Source organism: Emys orbicularis, chromosome 9, assembly GCF_028017835.1.
Source record: "Emys orbicularis isolate rEmyOrb1 chromosome 9, rEmyOrb1.hap1, whole genome shotgun sequence".
Classification (NCBI taxonomy): Eukaryota; Metazoa; Chordata; order Testudines; family Emydidae; genus Emys; species Emys orbicularis.
Window position 1 is genome coordinate 29622195 of NC_088691.1, and position 20257 is coordinate 29642451.

A 20257-nucleotide genomic window follows, 5' to 3' on the forward strand; every position below is an offset into this window, starting at 1 on the left:
CCACTTACCTTCCAATTTTTACTGTGCAACATCCCTGTGGTAACAAATAATAGAGTATTTAGCTAATTGTTATAGTCCCACGGGTGGCTTTGCTTCCTGACAGCAGTTCCTCTTTCTTTGCATCCTCTTACACCGCAACAAATACTAGGACTCCTTCTTCTTTCCAGCTCCTTTTATAGGCATCTAAGCTGTTCTTTCAGTGAAGTATATGGACAAGTGAAGTGGGCCACTTCTAGCCTGTAAAAGCAGCTAGAAAAAAGGAGCGCCATGTAACCAACCAGCTCTCTGCAGACCACCAGTGCTCCGCAGACAACAGTTTGATAAATGCTGTTGTGGAGCATGATGCTTGGCTTTGACTATGCTGGATGGATCAGGACATTGGCAGAAGAACATTTTTCAAGTTAGGGAGCATATCCAAAATACATCATTTTAATGGGTGCTTTTAGATAAGAATCCATTAACTTTGAAGGACTAAGCCTCCCCATGGTTTTCCACATAATTGATTTTGAAATTAATAATAGAATACAAAGCCATTCATCTCTAGGTTCACAGTCTACGTATTTTCATCAGATACCTGTTTTAAGGACCTGCATGGAAAATAATTTGGGGTTCTCAATCCAATTCTTGGTGGACAGCTGTCCATATCATTGGAACCCATGCGGGCAGTGTCAAAAGATAAGCCAAGGACTGAATACGCAAGAATAATGAACTACAGGCCTACTTCAAGAGATGATCCCATAGACCAGATCTGAGACATATTTGCAGTGCTGGGTGCAAGAAGCTTGCCTGTTCTGTAGATAATTAGAGGGTGTCAGTCTGTAACATTGTCAGTCTTGTTTCTTTCACAGCACCACATTAACTTGAGTTTCTATTAAAATAGAGCTAAGATAATGTTTTAAAAATGAATATATCAGCATGATTCTTTGCCTCTACACACACTTTTTTTTATAGGGGGAGGCACATATTTTAAGGGGAATTTTATGGAGTATCATACAGTATATAGTATTGTTAAGACAAACACACTTCTGACATTTATTCACTATCATGAACAAAATGTTACTTCCACAGTTTATTGCATATGAAGTCCAAAACAGGATTCACAGAAGTCCTCATCAACTGAATCCAAGATCAGTGCTTGCATGGACTGTTCATAATGATGCCTGAGACTTGTGCACATTGTATTGATAATAATAAAATGAGATTATGTTTTCTGTATGCATATCCCACGTGCTTTAAGTACATAATACTGTTAGCAAAGTATGTAAACTCAACAAACATATAGATAACTGAAGATAGGGTTAATAAATTATGTAAAGTACAGAGTTTTGTCTCTGTAGTCACATACTCACCTGCAGAATCATCACCTATTCTACCCTCCAAAGTTATTTTGGACAACTCTTCATCTTATCCATTTTACCAGTCAAAACTACAGACTAAGAAATTTCTTTCATTTTTCTGCTAACTAATGCCAGAGCAATTGTAACAGAGGAAGTGACTTTTTTACATGAACAGTGGATATTTACTCTGAAATGACAGCCTTTCAGGAAATGAAAGATTACACATTGTGGGATATTAGCTGTAGCTCTGCAGTGACCTGGGATGAGTTCTTTAGTGAAAGAACAGAAAACTGTTGGCTGAATGCCTTCCCAGGAGTTTTATAAGAGAATGATGCTACAATAGATGCAAAGAGATATACACATCTTGAACCACTAGCCAGAGGCTGGTCCCAAAACAGAAGAAATGGTAAATAATCTAGACAATAAAGCACAGCAAGAAAATTCAGCTGTGAAAAAGTTGTATGTGAAAGATAACACATTGACCACACAGCTGATGACAGCTTCAGAAATCAAGTCAGATTCACCCTTGATGTAACTTCATTGACTTCCATGAAGTTACATCAGGGGTTAATTGGGCCCATTGTGACTACAAGAAACAAACAAAAATTATCAAAGCTAGAAAATTACAAACCCCAAGACCACTTGAGGTTTGGATGGTTTAAGTTTCACTCTTAGAAGCTGTTTCTGAACTCAGGGGTGAGTGGCCCCCACTAATGAGAGCTTCCACATTTTTGTTCACTTGTCAGCAAAGCATATATTTCTTATATCCCCCCAGAGTAACAAGATTGCTGCCATCAAGTTCAATTTGAATGAAAAGCCCCTGATTAGAGAGACAAAACAAATGCAGAAGTGAATTGGTAAATTTATCCTGGGTGCTACCGGATCTTTTTTGCAGTGTTGTTGTAACCGTGTTGGTCCCAGGATATTAGAGAGACAAGATGAGTGAGGTAATGTATTTTATTGGACCAACTTATCTTGGTGAAAGAGACAAGCTTCCAAGTTTACACAGAGCTTTTCGTCAGGCCTGGGAAATGTACTCAGTGTCACAGCTAAATATAAGGTGGAACTGTTTAGTTCCACACATTGGAACCATCAGTAGTAGTAAATACATATTGTAGGAGACCATTCAAGGTGAAATGGCCAGTTAATACTTCTGCAGTCATAGGAGGGGAAGGGTGATTAGTGAGTTACAGATTGTTGTAATGAGCCATAAATCCAGTGTCTTTATCAAGTCTATGGTTTTTAGTGTCTATCAAAGTTATGAATTTAAGCTCCCAGGCTCATCTTTTGAAGGTGTTATTCAGGTTTCCTTTGAGGATGAGGACTTGAGAGGTCAATTAAAGAATGATCACTTTGAAAAGTTTTCATCCACAGATGATAAGGTGTTTTTGTCTTTTATGATTTTTCATTGAACTCACATAGAAAAATGTATGTGTAACTCTATAACATTCTGAAGAACCCAAGAGCAAGTAAGTCTGAGGAGGACTTTTCAACCTCATCATGTAAATTTATCAACAAAGGGCAATAAAGTCATTATAGACAAACTATTTGAAAAGAAAACTAAATTTTTCTCCTTTGTTTGTTTTACAGTGCCTTCAAAGCATGCCACCCAAAAATTAAGAGCTTTTACTTTGCAACTGACTGTCTTGAAGAAATGAATAGGTAAGTTACTTCTGTTCTTCATAGGACTACCCTAATAATTTTACTGAGATATGTGGAATAGCACAATATAAGGAAAATATAATATATCAGCTCTTCTAGGAACACACATGTCACTGAGGGAACATCATAATATGCAGATTCACAGTGCTTTCAATATATGCTCCTTACTTTGCAACTGATTTATGTGACTTCATGCCTTTGCCTATAGTGTTATAATGTATGCCTAATTCTTCAGTTTATTCTATATGTGGTGATTGAAACAATACATGTGAAATGGTCTTTGCAATGCCACAGGGCCCGATCCTGTAAATATGCATGTTAGTAACTCTGCTCCACTGAGGTGATCTCATTTAAGTTCATGAACCTTCTCACTTGAGTAAAGTTTCTTCTGTGCATAAATTTTGCAGGATTAGGCCTACAAATACTAAGGCCGACATTTGAAGGCCAAATGCTTCCAGTGCGCAAGAGCTATATATCTTAAACCAAAACTGCACACTTAGTAACCATACCACTCCATAACTGTGCTGCTATTATCACAATTATAGAAAGGGGCTGGGATTTTCATATTTGAAAATTTCACCTACAGTGTTTAATGTTTTACCTAGTTTTAAAATACATAGGTGCGTATCTGAACTCAGCTGTCAGTTTCATGCATACAATCTGGGGCTACAAATGTGTACCTGAAAACAAAATTTGCACTGTGCTCTAAAAGCCACACATTTCAGATCACTTGTCAGCAAATGTGATTGCTTCCCCAACAAATGCTATTTTATAACTGTTTTAATGTCACTTTTGTCCTCCCTAATCTTTACAGCTGACACTTAACAATTTAGAACAACATATTTTGATCCAAACTCTCGAAGGTGAGTTTGCCTTATGTGTGTGCAGACCTTGGTGTACACATCCCTGGTGCATGCACAACAGCTGGGGGTTGTTACTGCACATTCTGTTGTGTGTGTGTGTGTAATCCCTGCTTGTTTGCATACAGTAAGGATTCATATGCCAGATTGGATGTGAGCACTTAGACATGCACATCTTTGAAAACTAGGGCCATGTATATTACAGATACTGACTCTTCCATTGATGTCCATAGACCAGGACTGGGCCAATAATGTATTATACCTTTATCTGCCTGCAAACTATAGATACAATGTACCCCAGGTTCTTCTTTGAGTGGCCTCTGCATATTCCCACTCATGGGAATGTGCCACCTGATGCAGACTAGACGGTAGAACCTTCTCCGTCTTATCCCGTAAATGACATGGTAATGGGATATGACAGCCTGGTACAGTTTATCAGCTTTCTTAGAAATGAGTGGACAAGAAGCTGAATTGGCCCAACTAGTTTTTGCAGGCTGTTGTTGTTGTTGTTGTTTTGTTTTTAAATCCAAAATAGGGAAAGAAACTATTTTTGAGGGAGTTCCCAAAATATCAAACACGAGATGAGAAGCTTCCTTCACAGCCTCAAAAGGTAACTTTATTGTTGAAACCACACTAGCTCACACAATTGGAGAGCATCTTCAGAAGGAGAAAACATAGAGGATATGCCCCCATTTTCATTTGGGAACAAATCAGAACAATCTTAAACTGCTGATGTTCCATATGCTCAACTATTTCCTCATCTTCCTCTGACAAACATCACCTATTACAGTAGCAGCAGACTAACGGATCTGGGGCTACAGAATTCAGAGGCACTGATATGTTCTCATTCTTAGCAACAGGAGCCTCTCTTTATCAGTCATATTGGGGAGATCCCATACATTTCCTAGTTGGAGGCCAGTATGGCCATGGAGTTCAAGGCTGCCATTCTTGCCAAAACCACCCGTATGGAAACATGCCCATGGGATAAGGAGATCCAAATGATCCATAAACCCTGACCTAGGTAGTTGAAACCTAGGCTGTCTAGGTTGAGCAGATCTGTCCTGATCCTCTTCTATTTGTAGATCCAATCTTGGATAGGTAACAGAGCTTATAGAAGATAACATTGGAACCAGAAGATGGATAGGTCTGAATTGACAGAAAGATTTGCCTGGTGATCTCATAGGAATCTTAGGCGGAGGCCATGACAACTCTGGAGTAAAGCTCAGAATGTCCTCCAACCTGCACCTTTAATGAGGAGTAGAAGATTGAGAAATAACCACTGTTGGAACCTCTCTCTTCTTTCCACAAAAGATATGACGCTCTGATCCAGAGGCTGATTTAACTGCCTGTGATGGACCACTCACAGTCTTTCTCAGCTGTGATACTGGTGTCAAAGCTAATAAAACTACTGGTATCAATCTGATACTTTAGATGTTTTCAGATCTGGGGAAATTCTTGTATCTGCAGGTTCAGATCCAAGGATGGGAGTGCTTCATGGACCCAATCCTGATCTCTGTCATGGAAAGAAGGAAGATGAATCCAAGTCAGATGGATCTGATGAATTGCCTGTCTGAGATCAGGCCCTGCTAACAGTGGCTCTTTTATCAGCAGCCTTCTTCTTCAGAACCACAACTGACTGATCCAAAGGCGTAGTCTTATGCTTGCTCAACACCTTTGAAGAAAGTGCTCCAAGCACTTTAGAACCCTTGAGCAGATCTGAAGTTCTGGCCTCTGAGCATGTGAACATACATGGAGGCAAATCCAGTGCCAATTCAACATTCTTCCTAGGCACTTTAATTTTTTCAGGTGCTGAAGATAGAACCAACATAGGTCTCTTCCCCTTATGCACCAATTTCTCAGATCTGGAAAGGTTTAGCTGATGGGGTTCCTGAAGTAAGAGTGCCTGAAGTCTATTGAGTTTCTCCTAGCATACTCTAGACATAAATGTAGAATATATTGTACATCTAGATGAATAATGTTCCTCGTCGACACATGCTAGGTACCTTACTTAGTCATCCAATGCTGGGGAAACTGACAGACAGGAAGCACATCTTTTGAAACCTGCTTACTACTTCTTCAGATCCTCTTCCGAAAGGAACTGAGACAAAACTTATACTAACTTTACCTGTAAACGGCTAACTCTAAGAACAACAACAAACTACCCAGAAGAACTAACAACTATTATGGTAATAAGAGAGAAGCTCCATGTCCATTGGATCCAGAGGTTCACTTCCGTAGTGTACTGTGCTGCAGTTGAAAGGAACTGAGGCAGTAGAGGGCTCTGTGCCTTCTTTTATAGCCTCACCCTCAGAATGTTCATGAAGGGTAGGAGGTGGCACGCAGGCACTCTGATAGGCACTGCTTGGAGAAAGCTGTACCGTCTATGTTACACCGATTGGTGCATTCCCGTAAGTATGAATATGCAGAGGCTCATCTCAAAGAACTCCAATTACAAGTTAGTAACCTTCATTTTTATTGTGTGTGTGTATGTGCATAATATATAATATGAACACACTTGGGTAGTTGAAGCTTCTCACTTTTTTTTAAATAAGAGTTAATTAAAATGAAACACATTGCATACTGTATAAAATTTGTTTTAATTATCTTGGTATTTATTATTACAGAATATATAGAAAGACATTTTTAAAAGGCAGTGAGAAAGACATTTAAAATAATGCAATGATATTTGAAAACCTCAAGAGTCAGGGATACAGACAGATGAATGTATACTATATATATTGATATTTTGTGTTATAATTCAGCAACGTTTTTTACACTCATATATACAGCATAAGACTTGCACATTGGTAATAAGAGAGGTGAGCTCCAGCCTGGTTCCTGGCTCCCACACAAATGAAGGCACTTCCATGCCAAAACTGTCTGTCAGTTCCAAAGTTAAACAAACACATGAAATAAATATAAAAATATAATCCCAGTTAGATAATAGTCTGCAATAGGCAAGTACTAACAGCAGAGCTCTTCTACATAGGCCTGCCTGATGTTCTACTCTCACTGCAAATGTTCAGAGTATAGTGACAGCTTCTGCCATTGTACTTCCATTGTAATGGTCACATTCTTATAAGTAGTGTCTGAAAAAATCTCCTGTTATTAATGAATTTTTAGCAAAGTCATCCAAATGAAATTGTATGTATTTGATTATAATTGTCTATAGAAAGCTCCAGCTAAAAGGTCAAATGGCACTTTTTGTTCAGGAGATTAAAAGAATTTAAGTTAAAGGTATTAATTATGTCTGCTGTTTTGTATATTTGTGATTGTATCCATATGTTAATACCTGTCTGCATGTTGATTTTGAAATGTGGGTTGTCCTATATGGGCTTTAATATTACAATTGATAGATTGAAGCTAGTGAGTGCTGTAAGTTATTGTAGTATGTCCAGGTTATATTAAATACATGTCTTTTGTCTTGGGAGTTTTGAAAGGTGTTCCAGCTAAGAGAAGGCTGGTAATTATTTAGTTTTCTGTGTTGATTACTGATGGTACATATTCACTTTAAGTGTAACTGTGTTACAGTGTATGTAGAATGCTAGAGAAGTAGCATTCCTCTGACATATCATTTGTATTTTATCTGAGAGATATAACTTCTTTTGTGGCCAAACAATGTGTCCATTATGGGCCTAATCCAATCCCATTGAACTCAAGGCAGTGGCGGGGGAACACTTTGAATAGTGGGGGTGCTGAAAGCCAGCCCCCTTACCTCTGGTCCCTTCCCCACCCAGGAGCCATTAGCTGGGATCAGGGGGCCAGCAGCTGAGACCTGGCGGCTGGTGGGCTGGGACCTGGGCACTGGGGGACCGGCAGGCCGGGACCCGGCTAAAACCTGAGGGTGTTGGAGCACCCCCTGCACCCCTAGTTCCTGCGCTTATGACTCAAGGACAATCTTTCCATTAGCTACAGTGGGCTTGGATCAGGACCTCTGTTGTTTCTCTGAATGTTTCAATTTTCTTATTGTTTTCTTCACAATAAATGTGCTCTTCTTTGTACATACATTTCAGGCATAGAAGTACCTGCTAACATACAGTATGGGAAGAGTGGGATGTTTGGGAATCTCTTGCATAAACAATAGTCATCATTTAAAAGTCATCATTTTGTCAACAGTTATACAATAGGATGTGAGATACCATAATTATTTCTCAGTACAGAAAATAATAGTTGTCTGATATATTACTATATATGGTAACAATAGGTAAAAACTGATCTTTTAATAGAGACCACTGTAGCTCACTATAGGTGGGGTGGTGGTACCATGATTACTTTTACTTTCTCTTGCTACACAAATTTACAACACAGTTCATTATCAGTACATCACACACTTGTATGGTTTCTTAAAACTCTACTTGATAATGAAGCAGGTCTCTAGCTCTTTAAGAATGAGTTCCACTAGTGTTAAAATGTGCTTGACACTTCATCTGAGAATGCTTTAAAAAAAAAAAAAAACCACACACACACTCTTTATAGACAATTCTGCCTACAAATTACATTGTGGAAGGAGGCGTATTTATTTTCCCTTGCTTTTTTAGTACTAAACTTATATTAAAATAGCAGCTTTGTTTTATAAAAGGTCATTTGTTCATGTGGCTTATTCCCACCCTGAAGCTACAATCTGCAGTCTGTTGATGACATTATTACCATAGCCCCAATTGTGAGGTCAGAAAAAGAGAATTGTGATTTCAGGTAGAAGGTAAGCAGCTACATAAATGGATAAACTAATAAGGAATAAGGGTGATGTTTCTTATGCAGATATTCTTATTAATAAAGGAAAAGGCAACAGAACTACAAACATATACATTATATTAACAGAATTCTCTCTAAATTGAATATGACTTAAAGTTTCCCATGAGGCTTTAAAAAGTCTCTAAACAGCTGCACTGTATAAGTTATTAAAATGTCAAGCCTTTCTGTTATTTCAAGATCTTTACTATCTTCCTAATTCCCAGTATAATTCCAAATTTTGTGGTAGACCAAATGTTTTGTTTTCTTGTTTTGCTGCTGTTTTTGTTGGTATTAACACTAAAATTCTAGTCTCACTTTAACAATCACGCTTAAAATAGTAATGCTCAAGGAATCTCTGCATGCTGTGGTTGAAATTTTATGTCAAAACTTGAATTCACTGTTACTGCTTTTGAAGTTGAAATTTCAGACTCAGCTCCTTTGATAGAAGCAGTGGGATCAGTTTTGGGGAGGAAAATGATAGTACTCTGCTCAAACTCTATCCACGTTCCCAGGATAATGGAAAATTTCAGCTGGAGTTAAGAACAATGAAATAGTTAACAATGTTAACATGTAACTCATCTATCACTTAACTGCCTTCAGAGTTGATACACCCCATCTTAGAGTTATTGGATCACATGCTAGCCCAGGCTCTGTCCCCATTATGCCAGTTTGAGAATTCCAACTATGGACAAAAACTGGCTTAGGTGACTCTGCCCCCACCTCACTCTTCACCACAGACTTAGAGGGTATTCTTGAGAGGGCTTGGGGCTGACTAAGGACAGTGCACAGCAAGTACCTATCCCCTCGACTCTATTCCTTCACCATCAACAAAGGGATTCCGTGAAATACGAGGAAGTTTTATCTTACAGAGGTGTCACTACTCACTCCTGCTATACCTGTAGGATTCCATTGAGTTTTCCATGGAGACAGAGGGAACAATCTGACCATATCATTGGAGATTCTCTTATCCAAAACATAAAAATACATCCACTTTAGTCAATGGCATTTAGTTAATTTTACTTCAGGTTCTCACTCCAGATTCAGCATTTATTCACTTGAAAAGCAATTAATTTATTTTTTACACACGGCAATTATTCAATTTCTCTTTAATACCATGTCCTAATTTCCTGAAAGAGTTAAATACTGATCGGTAATGATTGACTTGTTTGCAGCACATACAGTTGTTCTGTTGCTGATTAATTGTTCCTGCTGTGTTGCTTGTTGCAGACAGACTTTGCTTTGCAAAATTAATGTGCATATGCAGTTTTGTCAGGTCTACATGAGTACTCTTGTGTTCTTAAAAATGAATTAATGAAATTAATTAACTCATCTCTCACTTGGCTTGGTTACTTGGTGGCTTATAAATTGATAAAAGCCTTGTGCCACAGTAATGTTCGAGGGTGCAATCCAGATCAGTGAGGGGGTTTTGTCACCACTAGCCCTGTAGTCCTGGATGCTTCACAATGCTTTGCTGTTGTAGCTCCCAGCCTTGGATGCAGGGCTGGCTCTAACTTTTTTGCCGCCCCAAGCAAAAAAAAAAGAGCACCGCCCCACCGTAACACATACCCCCGAGCGCTGCGCCGCCCTGCCGAAACACCCCCCTGAGCACCGCGCCGCCGGGGGGGAAAAAAAGCCTGAGCGCCGCACCGCCAAAACACCCCCCCCCCGAGCGCCACGCCACACCGCCAAAACAAAAACAACCCTCCCCCCAAGCGCCGCCCGGCCGAAACAAAAACAACAACAAAAAAACCTCGAGCGCCACCCCGCCAAAACAAAACAAAAAACAAAAAAAACCCTGAGTGCCGCGCTGCCGAAACACCCCCCCCCCCCCAGCGCCACGCCATGCCGCCGAAACACAAACAACCCACCCCCCAGCCCCACCCGGCCAAAACAAAAACAACAACAAAAAACCCCGAGCACCCCCCGCCACTCCAAGATTGGCCGCCCCTTACAAGGTGCCGCCCCAAGCATGTGCTTGGTCGGCTGGTGCCTGGAGCCGGCCCTGCTTGGATGCTCAGAACTAGCTTACAAGTGTCTGTGTGCTTAGACAGCCCTGGTTCAGCAGCTCTGACCCAAGCAGCCTGTCTACAGCCCCTCTCTGGCTTCCACCAATGTTGGTGACAACCAGCAAGGTGACCCCAAAATACTGCCAATCCCAAATTTTTAAAAACCATGTGCTCTATAATGTCCAGCCCTTTCCTGGACAGTTCAAAGACATATAGTCCATTTGTTCCTCTAGAGACACAAACTTATTAACTTAACTTTCATTTAAAAAACAGCATTGACTTGGTTTATAGTAAATATAAAACAAATTTATTAACAATAGGACATGGGTTAAGTCAGAGGTTCTCAAACTGTGGTTATAATAGTTAGCTAACAGTGCAAACAACATCTGGAAAGATCATTAAGTGGTCTGCCAAGACCCTCAGCAATTTTCAAGTGGTCCGTGGAAAAAAAAGTTTGAGAACCATTGGGTTAAGTGATGCCAAGTAAAAGGGTTACAAGCAAATAAAAGTGAAAATGTGCATCTAAAACCTGATATAGCAAGATAAAGGCTTTGTTCAAGATGGCTTCTCACCTATATTCAGTTTCCAGAAACTTCAGTCCCCCTCTGGCTGAAGAACCCATCTTTCTCAGCTTGCAAGATTTCTGTTCCCTTGAGTCTGTCTAACGATAGATGCCAAAGATGGCTTCTGTCTTTGCTTATATCTTCCAAAGTTCAATGACCACATGCTGTTCTTCTCTTCCTGTGGGCTTCCCATCCCACTGTATGTAAATTGGGTTTTGATTCCCCCACACTTAATATACATAGAAGACAGGTAAGTAGCTATCTCTCTACTGTCTGGAAGGGAACCTTCTTCTCCCAGTTTGGCCAAAGACTTTAAAACATAATATCATTAAGTATTCATATTTCCTCATATAGTGTTAATACATAATATCATTGTGAACTGTAATCATGTGTGTCATTAGCTTTCAGATATCTCATTCTATATACTTTTATAATACAATAATATTGTATACAATAAGTTGCTTAGTTATCACTTGAGATTGAGACCCTCTGTCTTCATAGACCAGTAAACCTTTAAAATTGATTCTTCTGAAGGTTACCCCTCACAATACAGTTTATTCAAGCTGTGAGGAAGGTGACATGGAGTCTGTGGTGAAGGAAGCTCCATGCTCTTTCTTCCCCCACTTGTGATTGCTGAAATGCAAATTGTTCTGTTTCCTGCCATCACCCACTGCTATCTTGATGGTCCTGTTTACATGTAAATTGAGGGGAACACACATTCCTTTGTTTAGGATAGACATGTTTACCAACTCCCCCTCACATACCTGGTTTACACACACGAGTCATAATGCCAGCATATATTCATAACTCTTAATACACCTTGTGTGATGTATGTGTGATGGGTTCCCCTCGGGGTGCCACCTGGAACTGGGGTACCACTGAGTGCTCCCGGACCACCAGCTTGGACTCCCTTTACACTCTACTGCTGTGACCAGCCTGCAAAGCCCTCTCCCAAGCTCCAACCTGCACTTTAACAGCACACATACAGGTAGGGATACACCCAACTGCAGTGCATACAGATTCTCAGCTCTGCATGGGGAGGCACAGCTAGAGCATCTCCCGGTTCCTAAGGAACACACCTCCTTTATGGAGGGTAAACACAAAATTATACCGTCTTTCGCTGCACAGAGAACTGTACAGCATAAGCTCATGAAATTTACCCCCTCCCTCAATGTGGAGAGGAAATATACAACAGCTTTCTGCCCCGAGTTATGGCTTCCACACACACTAGTTTTAGACAAATCACTGAGCAGCATCCTGGGTGTATCTTCTTTTTAACTCAAAATTTAGTGTATTTATTTAGATGTGCTGTCTTAGTAGCCTGAACATTAAGTAGCACCTGCAGATATTTATTAGTGCTCAATTTAGCCCTACTATATTGGAACTGAGATTCTCTTAGGATTGCTAAATGAGCTATTTTCTATGATATTTCATTATATTCAGGATGTATCCCTGTGACCGGGATCCCAGGGAGCTACGCTGATGTCACTCAATTAGGATGAACTGCAAAGAATGGGGCAGACCATCTCCAAAGCTGGTGTATATTCCAATACTTAGATTTACCAAGCCAGCACAAAACAGCTTCACTGGTTACCTCACTGGTTACCCAGAAGCCAACAACACAGTTCCCTCAAAGCAACCCAGCCTCAGGCCTCCTCCCAGACACCCAGGTCAAATATGATGAGGATTACTGAAAATCTTATTAATCATATAAGAAAGTTCTACCAATCCCAGAGGATCGGACACATTACCTCCCAGATTAATAAATATTCCAGATCTTACCCAAATACACGCTTACAGCCAAATCTTACTAATTAAACTAAAATTTATTTAAAAAGAAAAGAGAAAGAGATCAGTATACATACAGACAAGAGTACAGTTCTGAGATCAGATTCATAGTAGAGATGGTGAGCTTTGTAGTGGCAAAGAATTCTTACAGAATTAGTCTATAGGTTATAGTCCAATGTTCATTTTCAGGGTGATCCAGATTAGGACTGTACATCTCAGTCTTAGGACTTAAGCTTCCCATGCATGAAGCATCAGGCAGATCTGAGATAAAAAGGATCAGGACCCAAGACATTTTTATACAGTTCCAGGTGATCTTTGACAGCTAGGAGTCCTGAGGTGACCAATAGGCAATCATGGAGACTTTGAAGTAGACCTATTTCCTAAGCATAACCGGTAATTAGCTACAAGGATTAACATAAGACAATTGCCCATTTTCCACCATTCTCAGGGGATTTGCTATACATTTCAATGAGAGATGAATACAGTGATATCACTATGTTTACAGTTCATTTAAATGTTAATATTTCCTTTTGATCTCTGAATTAACAGAATACAGCATAGACAGGAAGTGTTTGATTACATTGTTAACCTCTAACAATATATATGTAAACACACAAAACCACAAATATTATCTACTAATATGTTCCTAAAGGTTGAATCTGGGTCAATTAGCCTGCAAGCTTCAAACCCTTTCTGGCCACAAATCACATTTTGTATAAGATTTGTTGCAATTATATAACAGTGGTAACAACAATGATTTGCATGGTCATACTCTAATCAGATAAATCTACTCTGTAAAATGAACTTACTGAGTCAAATTCTGCTCTAAGGTATACAAGTATAAACCAGAATAACTCCTTTGGAGTCAGTGAAATTACTCTGGATTTAATAGATGGCAATAAATGGACAGTATTTGGTGCACTGTTTGAATGATAACATAGTATATGAAAAACTGAGTAAAAACTGTACCAACAAATGGAACCTGGGTTGAAATCCATCTTAAAATTCAACCTATAATTTCTACCCCGTCCTCTGGATATTTCTCCTAACCAACCAATTTCATCTCCATCTTTTGTGGATTGGATATTGGCTACCTGCCTCTCATCCCAGTCCCAGACACTGGGAAAGTAGAGAGACATTGGCTGTGAGTATTATTAGCATATTGGTAGCACTACAGCCCAAGCCTTCTAGTGACCTGTAGAGGATGGGAGAGCCTAGAGCCAGATGAGCCACTGCCCCAAACTGGATTTCATAATAGTTCTGCCATTGATGCTAGCATTCATCACCCACTAGTCCAATTTTTATTCAAGCATATTTGTGTTTTCTCCTACACCACTGCTTATGCATGGAAGCTTCCTGTAAAAATCCATAATACTACAACATTATCTTCCTTCATACCCACTTCTTTCTTAGCTGTATTAGTATTAGACTAGTGAGTCTGACACTGGAAGGCTACATGATCACACACAATGGAGCAGGTCTAACATTCTATCCAGTAAAAGGGAAGTGGTACATGTATACAGAAGCTAATACTTGGCAGTAAAATGAGACACAGAGAGTTTAGTTGAGGTCCAAATTAACATACAAGTCAATAGAAAATCTGGGAATAGAACCAAGGATTCCTGAGTCCCAAGACCCTTTCTAGCTGATATCACTGATTGTACATCTAGTAGTATAAACACATATTAGTATTACAGATATGTTCTATTAAATTGATTTGAAGCAAATATTGGAAAACACAAGCCTAAATTTAGTTTAATGTTCTGATCTGAGTTACTATAAACACTAACTACCAAATATCTGTAATCAGAAAATATATTATGGTCTATGAGATTTTTTTCATTTAACGATATATCGTTGAGTGATTTCATTGGACATAGTGAAAAGAACAGGTTACTATATTGTACTGATTAAGACCGCAATCCTGAAAATATTTATGCACAAAAATGACTATACATGTGAGTGGTCCCAGTGAGCTCATTTTCACTATTTGCATGAACAAAATTACATGTGTTTAAAGTATCAGGCCCTAAAATTGAAGTCCTAGTCTCTCCAAAAAAAAAACAGACTGGCAAATGAGGGGTGAAAGCCATAAGGAAAAGATATCTTTCACAATTCTAGGCTGAAAAATAATCAAGTTGCGTATTTGTAGACAACTAAATCATGAAGTTTTAAATGTTTATTTTCCTTTGTTGTATTTATTATATTATTGGTGTGTGTTACCCTTTTCCTGGGTTTTACCCTTTTTATTGCTTTGGGTTTCTTAATTTGAAATGAAAATAAATTCCAAGGCTGAATAGTTTTGAGCCCAGCCTATGGTACTATATTGTGCAATTAATTTTTAAACAGAACTCCCTATAATTTCAAGGCTTACTGAGTTAACAGGAAACACATTCTGATTACTATATTGTTTTTATTAAATATGCAAATGTTAAATGAAACGGAAGGGAAAACTCCTCCACAAAAACGGAAGGGAAAACTCCTCAGTGAAAATGCTGAATTGTAAGTTGTTTAAAAAATATGCAAACCTTTATGGCCTTTCCTTCTCCACTCCGTTATAGCATCTCTCCTACGTTTTCCCCATTTCCTATTCCCCTCCATATAGTTTGGCAACAATCTTCTCTCCACAATAACTTTAATATATTCTGGTTAATATTTATTTTGTTTCAAAACTAAGTTGAAAAAAAGGGAAAACAGACTCGCAGTACACAAATATTTAATGTTTTGGAACAAGGTCCCTGCCTAGCTTGTAGAGAGGAAAGAAGGATTGTGTGTGGAAGTAGAAGGATAAATAAATAAATAAAAAATTAATGGAGATATCCCATCTCCTAGAACTGGAAAGGACCTTGAAAGGTCATTGAGTCCAGCCCCCTGCCTTCACTAGCAGGACCAAGTACTGATTTTGCCCCAGATCCCTCAGTGGCTCCCTCAAGGATTGAACTCACAACCCTGGGTTTAGCAGGCCAATGCTCAAACCACTGAGCTATCCCTCCCCCCCATGGATGATAAGAAAGGTCCTATCCTGCTTCCATATGAGAGCTGAGCTGCATACAAAACTTGCACTGATTTAACTAAAATCGTTTTTTTAATCGATTTAATTAAATCACCACATATCCTGTTACTGAATTAAGCTACATTGATTTTAATCAGTTTACAAATGGCTTCAGTGTGTCATAACGGGGTTTGCACCAGTTTTATGTGTAGACAAAACTCCCATTGACATCACAAGATGTGTGATTAGGCAGGGAGAAGAGAAGTGAAAAAGTCTGAGTTTTTGAACATTGTTTTATAACCCTTTTTCTTTTTCATGCAAATGTTGAAGTCTTTGCTGCTTCAGCTGAAGGAAGTGAGAAGCTGAGGTAGCATCTTTGTTACTGGCAAACAGTTTTAAAGAACTGAATACAGGAAACAAAGCTGAGCAATTATAATAGTCAGAGAAGAGAAATGTGTATATTCAGAATATAGTTACTGAGTAGTAACCATAGAGTTATTTTGGGATCCAGTCATAGTAAACTGCATAGATATTGAAGAATTAACTGAAAATAAAACAAAGTGATTAGATAAATAACACCCTAGAATGAATGAGAGGGCACAAAATTGCATAAATAAGGAGAAAATATAGCTATGTTTCTGTAACTAAACAGTATCTCTGCATTCTGAGTGCCTGAAAGAGTTCCATGTCAGTATAATGAAAAAAACCATATGGAAGAATTTTGTGAAAGGGACTATGTCAGGTAGCTTAAACCCAAAATTTAATTTTGGTGCTTTGGTGAAATAAAATAAAATGGGGTAACAGAAATATTTAATCAGGTGAAGGGTGGTGGTGTTTGTTTTTACTTGCACTGAATACTATTGTTTTTTTAAATTAAGTATTTCCCCTATTGTGTTAATGAAAATCAGAATAGAACTGGTCAATCTAATCAAAGTGAAATGCAAAACCATATAGAATAAACTATGAAATTCTTTTTTCATTTTTAAAGCTACTGTTATTTAATTGTCCAAGTTGTTATTTAGGAGTACAGATAAGGACTTTTAAAAATATAAAAAAAATTATCTTAACAAATTCCTTTTAAGGAACAGCTTATGTTTCTTAGAGTCCTGCCCCGTGGGGCAGTGACCATTCTTTCTTGGATGTCTTGAAAGTGCACAGAACATTATGAGTTCTACCAAAACAAATATATAAATATTATTAATAATAATAATGAGTTCCCAGTTGATTTAGTGCCGTGTGACTGTTTTCAGATTTTTGAAACCACAATTTGTTATAAAATTACTTTTAGTGTATTTTCTGTGGCACACTTGCGATTTTTGTGCAATATGAAGATGTTTTTCTGATTTCAAAGCAATGATTTCCCCTATAGAAATAATGGGCTTAATAGTGCCAGCAGGGCAAGGAAAACAGGCTTCTGACTAAAACAACATAACTGTGCCTTCATTTGATAGGGTGACGTTTAAAAAAGATTCCCATTTAATGCATAAAATAGATGCACACACAAAGAGACCATGAATTGTTATGGTTCACTTGTCATCTGTTAAGCTGTCTAGGGCTTATTCATCTGTTGCTGGCCTGACAAATTTAAGTAGACACTGCATGAAACAAGATCAACAGACTCATGTCAAATTATCAAATCAGAGAGAATACTTAGTTTTATCCCATGAGTGATTTTACTTATCAAAATCCAGCAACTGTGACAGACACAATAGCAGAAATGCTGCATACTAAGAGTTGATGTATTTGGATACGAGCTCCTTAATGCGAGTCTGTTTACCCTTTTATTTCTGAGTGGAAAGTCAGTTATGATTTTTTTTCCTTCAAGGAAAACAAAGGACTGAATGTTTGTAAGACATGTGTCCAGTTTAGCCTTACATATTACATGAATGCTAATTCAACCAAATGTATATACGACCTATGCTACCTTAGAAAATGGTCAAAATAATATTTGCCTAATTTCCTGACATGCATTTGTTGAATATACATTTTAATCTCACGTAAAAAAAAGAAAAAAGAAATTTTTAGTGAAAAGCCAGCAGACATAATACACAATCAATTAAAGTGCTACTATATCATATAGATCAGTGGTTCTCAAGCTTGGGCTGCCGCTTGTTCAGGGAAAGCCCCTCGGCCCGCGTCACTTCCCGCAGCCCCTATTGGCCTGGAGCGGTGAACCGTGACCAGTGGGAGCCGCGATCGGCCGAACCTGCTGACGCGGCAGGTAAACAAACCCAGGGCCCACCCAGAGGATTCAGGGGAAATTGGGGAAATTGGGGAACAAAACACATGGGTTGAGAATATACAGATATGTGGTTACTTAGCATGTCTTGGCATCCCATGATATGTATCTATATGTATATAGGTACTTTTACAAATTATATTAATTTTTAGATGTGAATGTTTTGGGGAGAAAGAATTATGGTGCTATGAGTGAGGGAGTAGGGGGAAAGTGTGAAAATAGGAGATAGCAGACAGGGATATGCAGGGGGTGTGAGGAGGAAGAGAAGGGCGTGGAGGGTCAGGGTAGATGGAGATATAAAGGTCAGGAGGATGAAGCTAGGAGGCATGATGATGTAGAGGTATTTAAGGCTAGTGAGTTTATGCTTAGATTACATACCCCAAAATTTGATAGACTATTTATTGACTGAAATTTTATTTCAAGGCTTCCATTCTGAATAATTAGCATTCTAACAGCAAGAAGCAATTAAAGGAGGGAGTATTTCTTGAATTTAGCTCTTTCTTGAATTTATGTCCACTAATTACTTTATTTAGCTGAGTTAAACTGTTTCTTCTATATCTCTACTATCCAGTGTTTAATGTAAGTACATCCAAAATTGGGAAAAATATAAAATATCATTAATTAAAATTTTCTTTGGTCAAAAAATTGCTTGAAGCAGGGACTAGATGGTGTAATTGTTAGTACTTTTAGCCTTTCAAGACCCAAGTGTCAACTCTGGAAACAATACAAGTGTGCAGATTAGGACTGATGGGCAATGACAGAACAGTCTTTAGGAGTTAGATGGACTGACTCAAGTTCACTCAAATGTAAAACTTCTTGGATATTCTAAACCATGCAGTTTTGAGTCTACATGACCTCTCCTCTGTCAAGACTCTGTCCCACCAATTTATAAATCAAGATCGGATGTCATTCTAAAAGATATGCTCTAGATCAATCAGAAATTATGAATTAGAGCAATAATTAGTGGGTGATACTCTAGATCTGCCAGGTAAAGGCTAATTAAATGCTTACTTCATTTGTTTAAATAAAAAAGCTTTTATTTATTTTTATTGGATTCGACAAGTTTTCAGTAAAGCATAGTAGGACTTGTGAAAATGCTTACTTCATTTTGATAATAGTCTAACATTTTCCCCTTCTTACAACTAAATACTCCACAAATGAATTTAAACTTGTCCTCTGGTTCAGCTTATAGCATTGCATCATACACAAACATGGAGATTTTTGGGAAACTGCTCCTCAGTTCAGTGATTGAAGGTATCCAGAGATGATTCACTCTCCAAGGGCAAGTATATGGATTATTGTCACAACTAACTGCACTTCTGACCACTCCTGGACTCTTTAATGCACCTCTCAGGTCTCTATCCACCACCAATCTTTGGGTGAAATCACACAATTCTCCCACTCTCAGACCAGGCCTTGGCTGCTGTGCTCTGGTACTAACCATGACTAGTTCAGCAGGTCTAACTTAGGTTCAGACCCTGGAGCTGTTCCCTCCATGAGCTATGATAGTGGAATCCAGTAACCAAACAGCCTTCTTAAAGCAAAACGTTATTTATTTAGAACCAAGAGAAAACAAATATAAGAGAAAACAAATCACCAGTATATGTGCATGCCTGGCTTTCCCTAAGGCTTACTGTTCCCTGGATCTGGAGGGGGGAAGTTCCAACTTCTTAAGATTCCTTCCACAGATTCTCTTTGTGAGCCTGTCTTCTTGGACAGCTCCTGACAATTGATCCCTTCCCCTTTCCCTGCAGAGAAGGGCTTTTTAACTGTTTAGTGTTCCATTGGTCTCTGGGCTCCCCAGCTTGGCAAAACAGGGCATGTATCTTCATTGGAGACAGGATATACAATCGTCATAATTTTGTTTGTTTTGGGAAAAGATTTTATGTATTGCTATCTTGGGTAATTTACAATGAAACATTGCAATTATATTGGTCTTGACACATATAGGTACATATCTTAATACAGAATTACCAATATTAAGTAACATATTGGTAATGATATAACAATATATAGTCAATATACATTTTCCTTTTTTCCAAACATTATTTAAACACAGCCTATATATATGTGTGTGTG

The 20257-nt window shown here is 38.5% G+C and overlaps 1 protein-coding gene across 5 annotated transcripts in view; it reads left to right on the forward strand.

The window, feature by feature from the left end:
* LOC135883552 (connector enhancer of kinase suppressor of ras 2-like) overlaps positions 1-20257 on the forward strand; it is a 569301-nt gene that overhangs the window by 518949 nt on the left and 30095 nt on the right. For all 5 annotated transcript variants that reach the window (XM_065410743.1, XM_065410741.1, XM_065410742.1 and 2 more), the window contains one exon: positions 2928-2999. In XM_065410743.1, coding sequence (XP_065266815.1) covers positions 2928-2999 — 72 coding nt within the window. The remainder of the gene's footprint in view (positions 1-2927; positions 3000-20257) is intronic.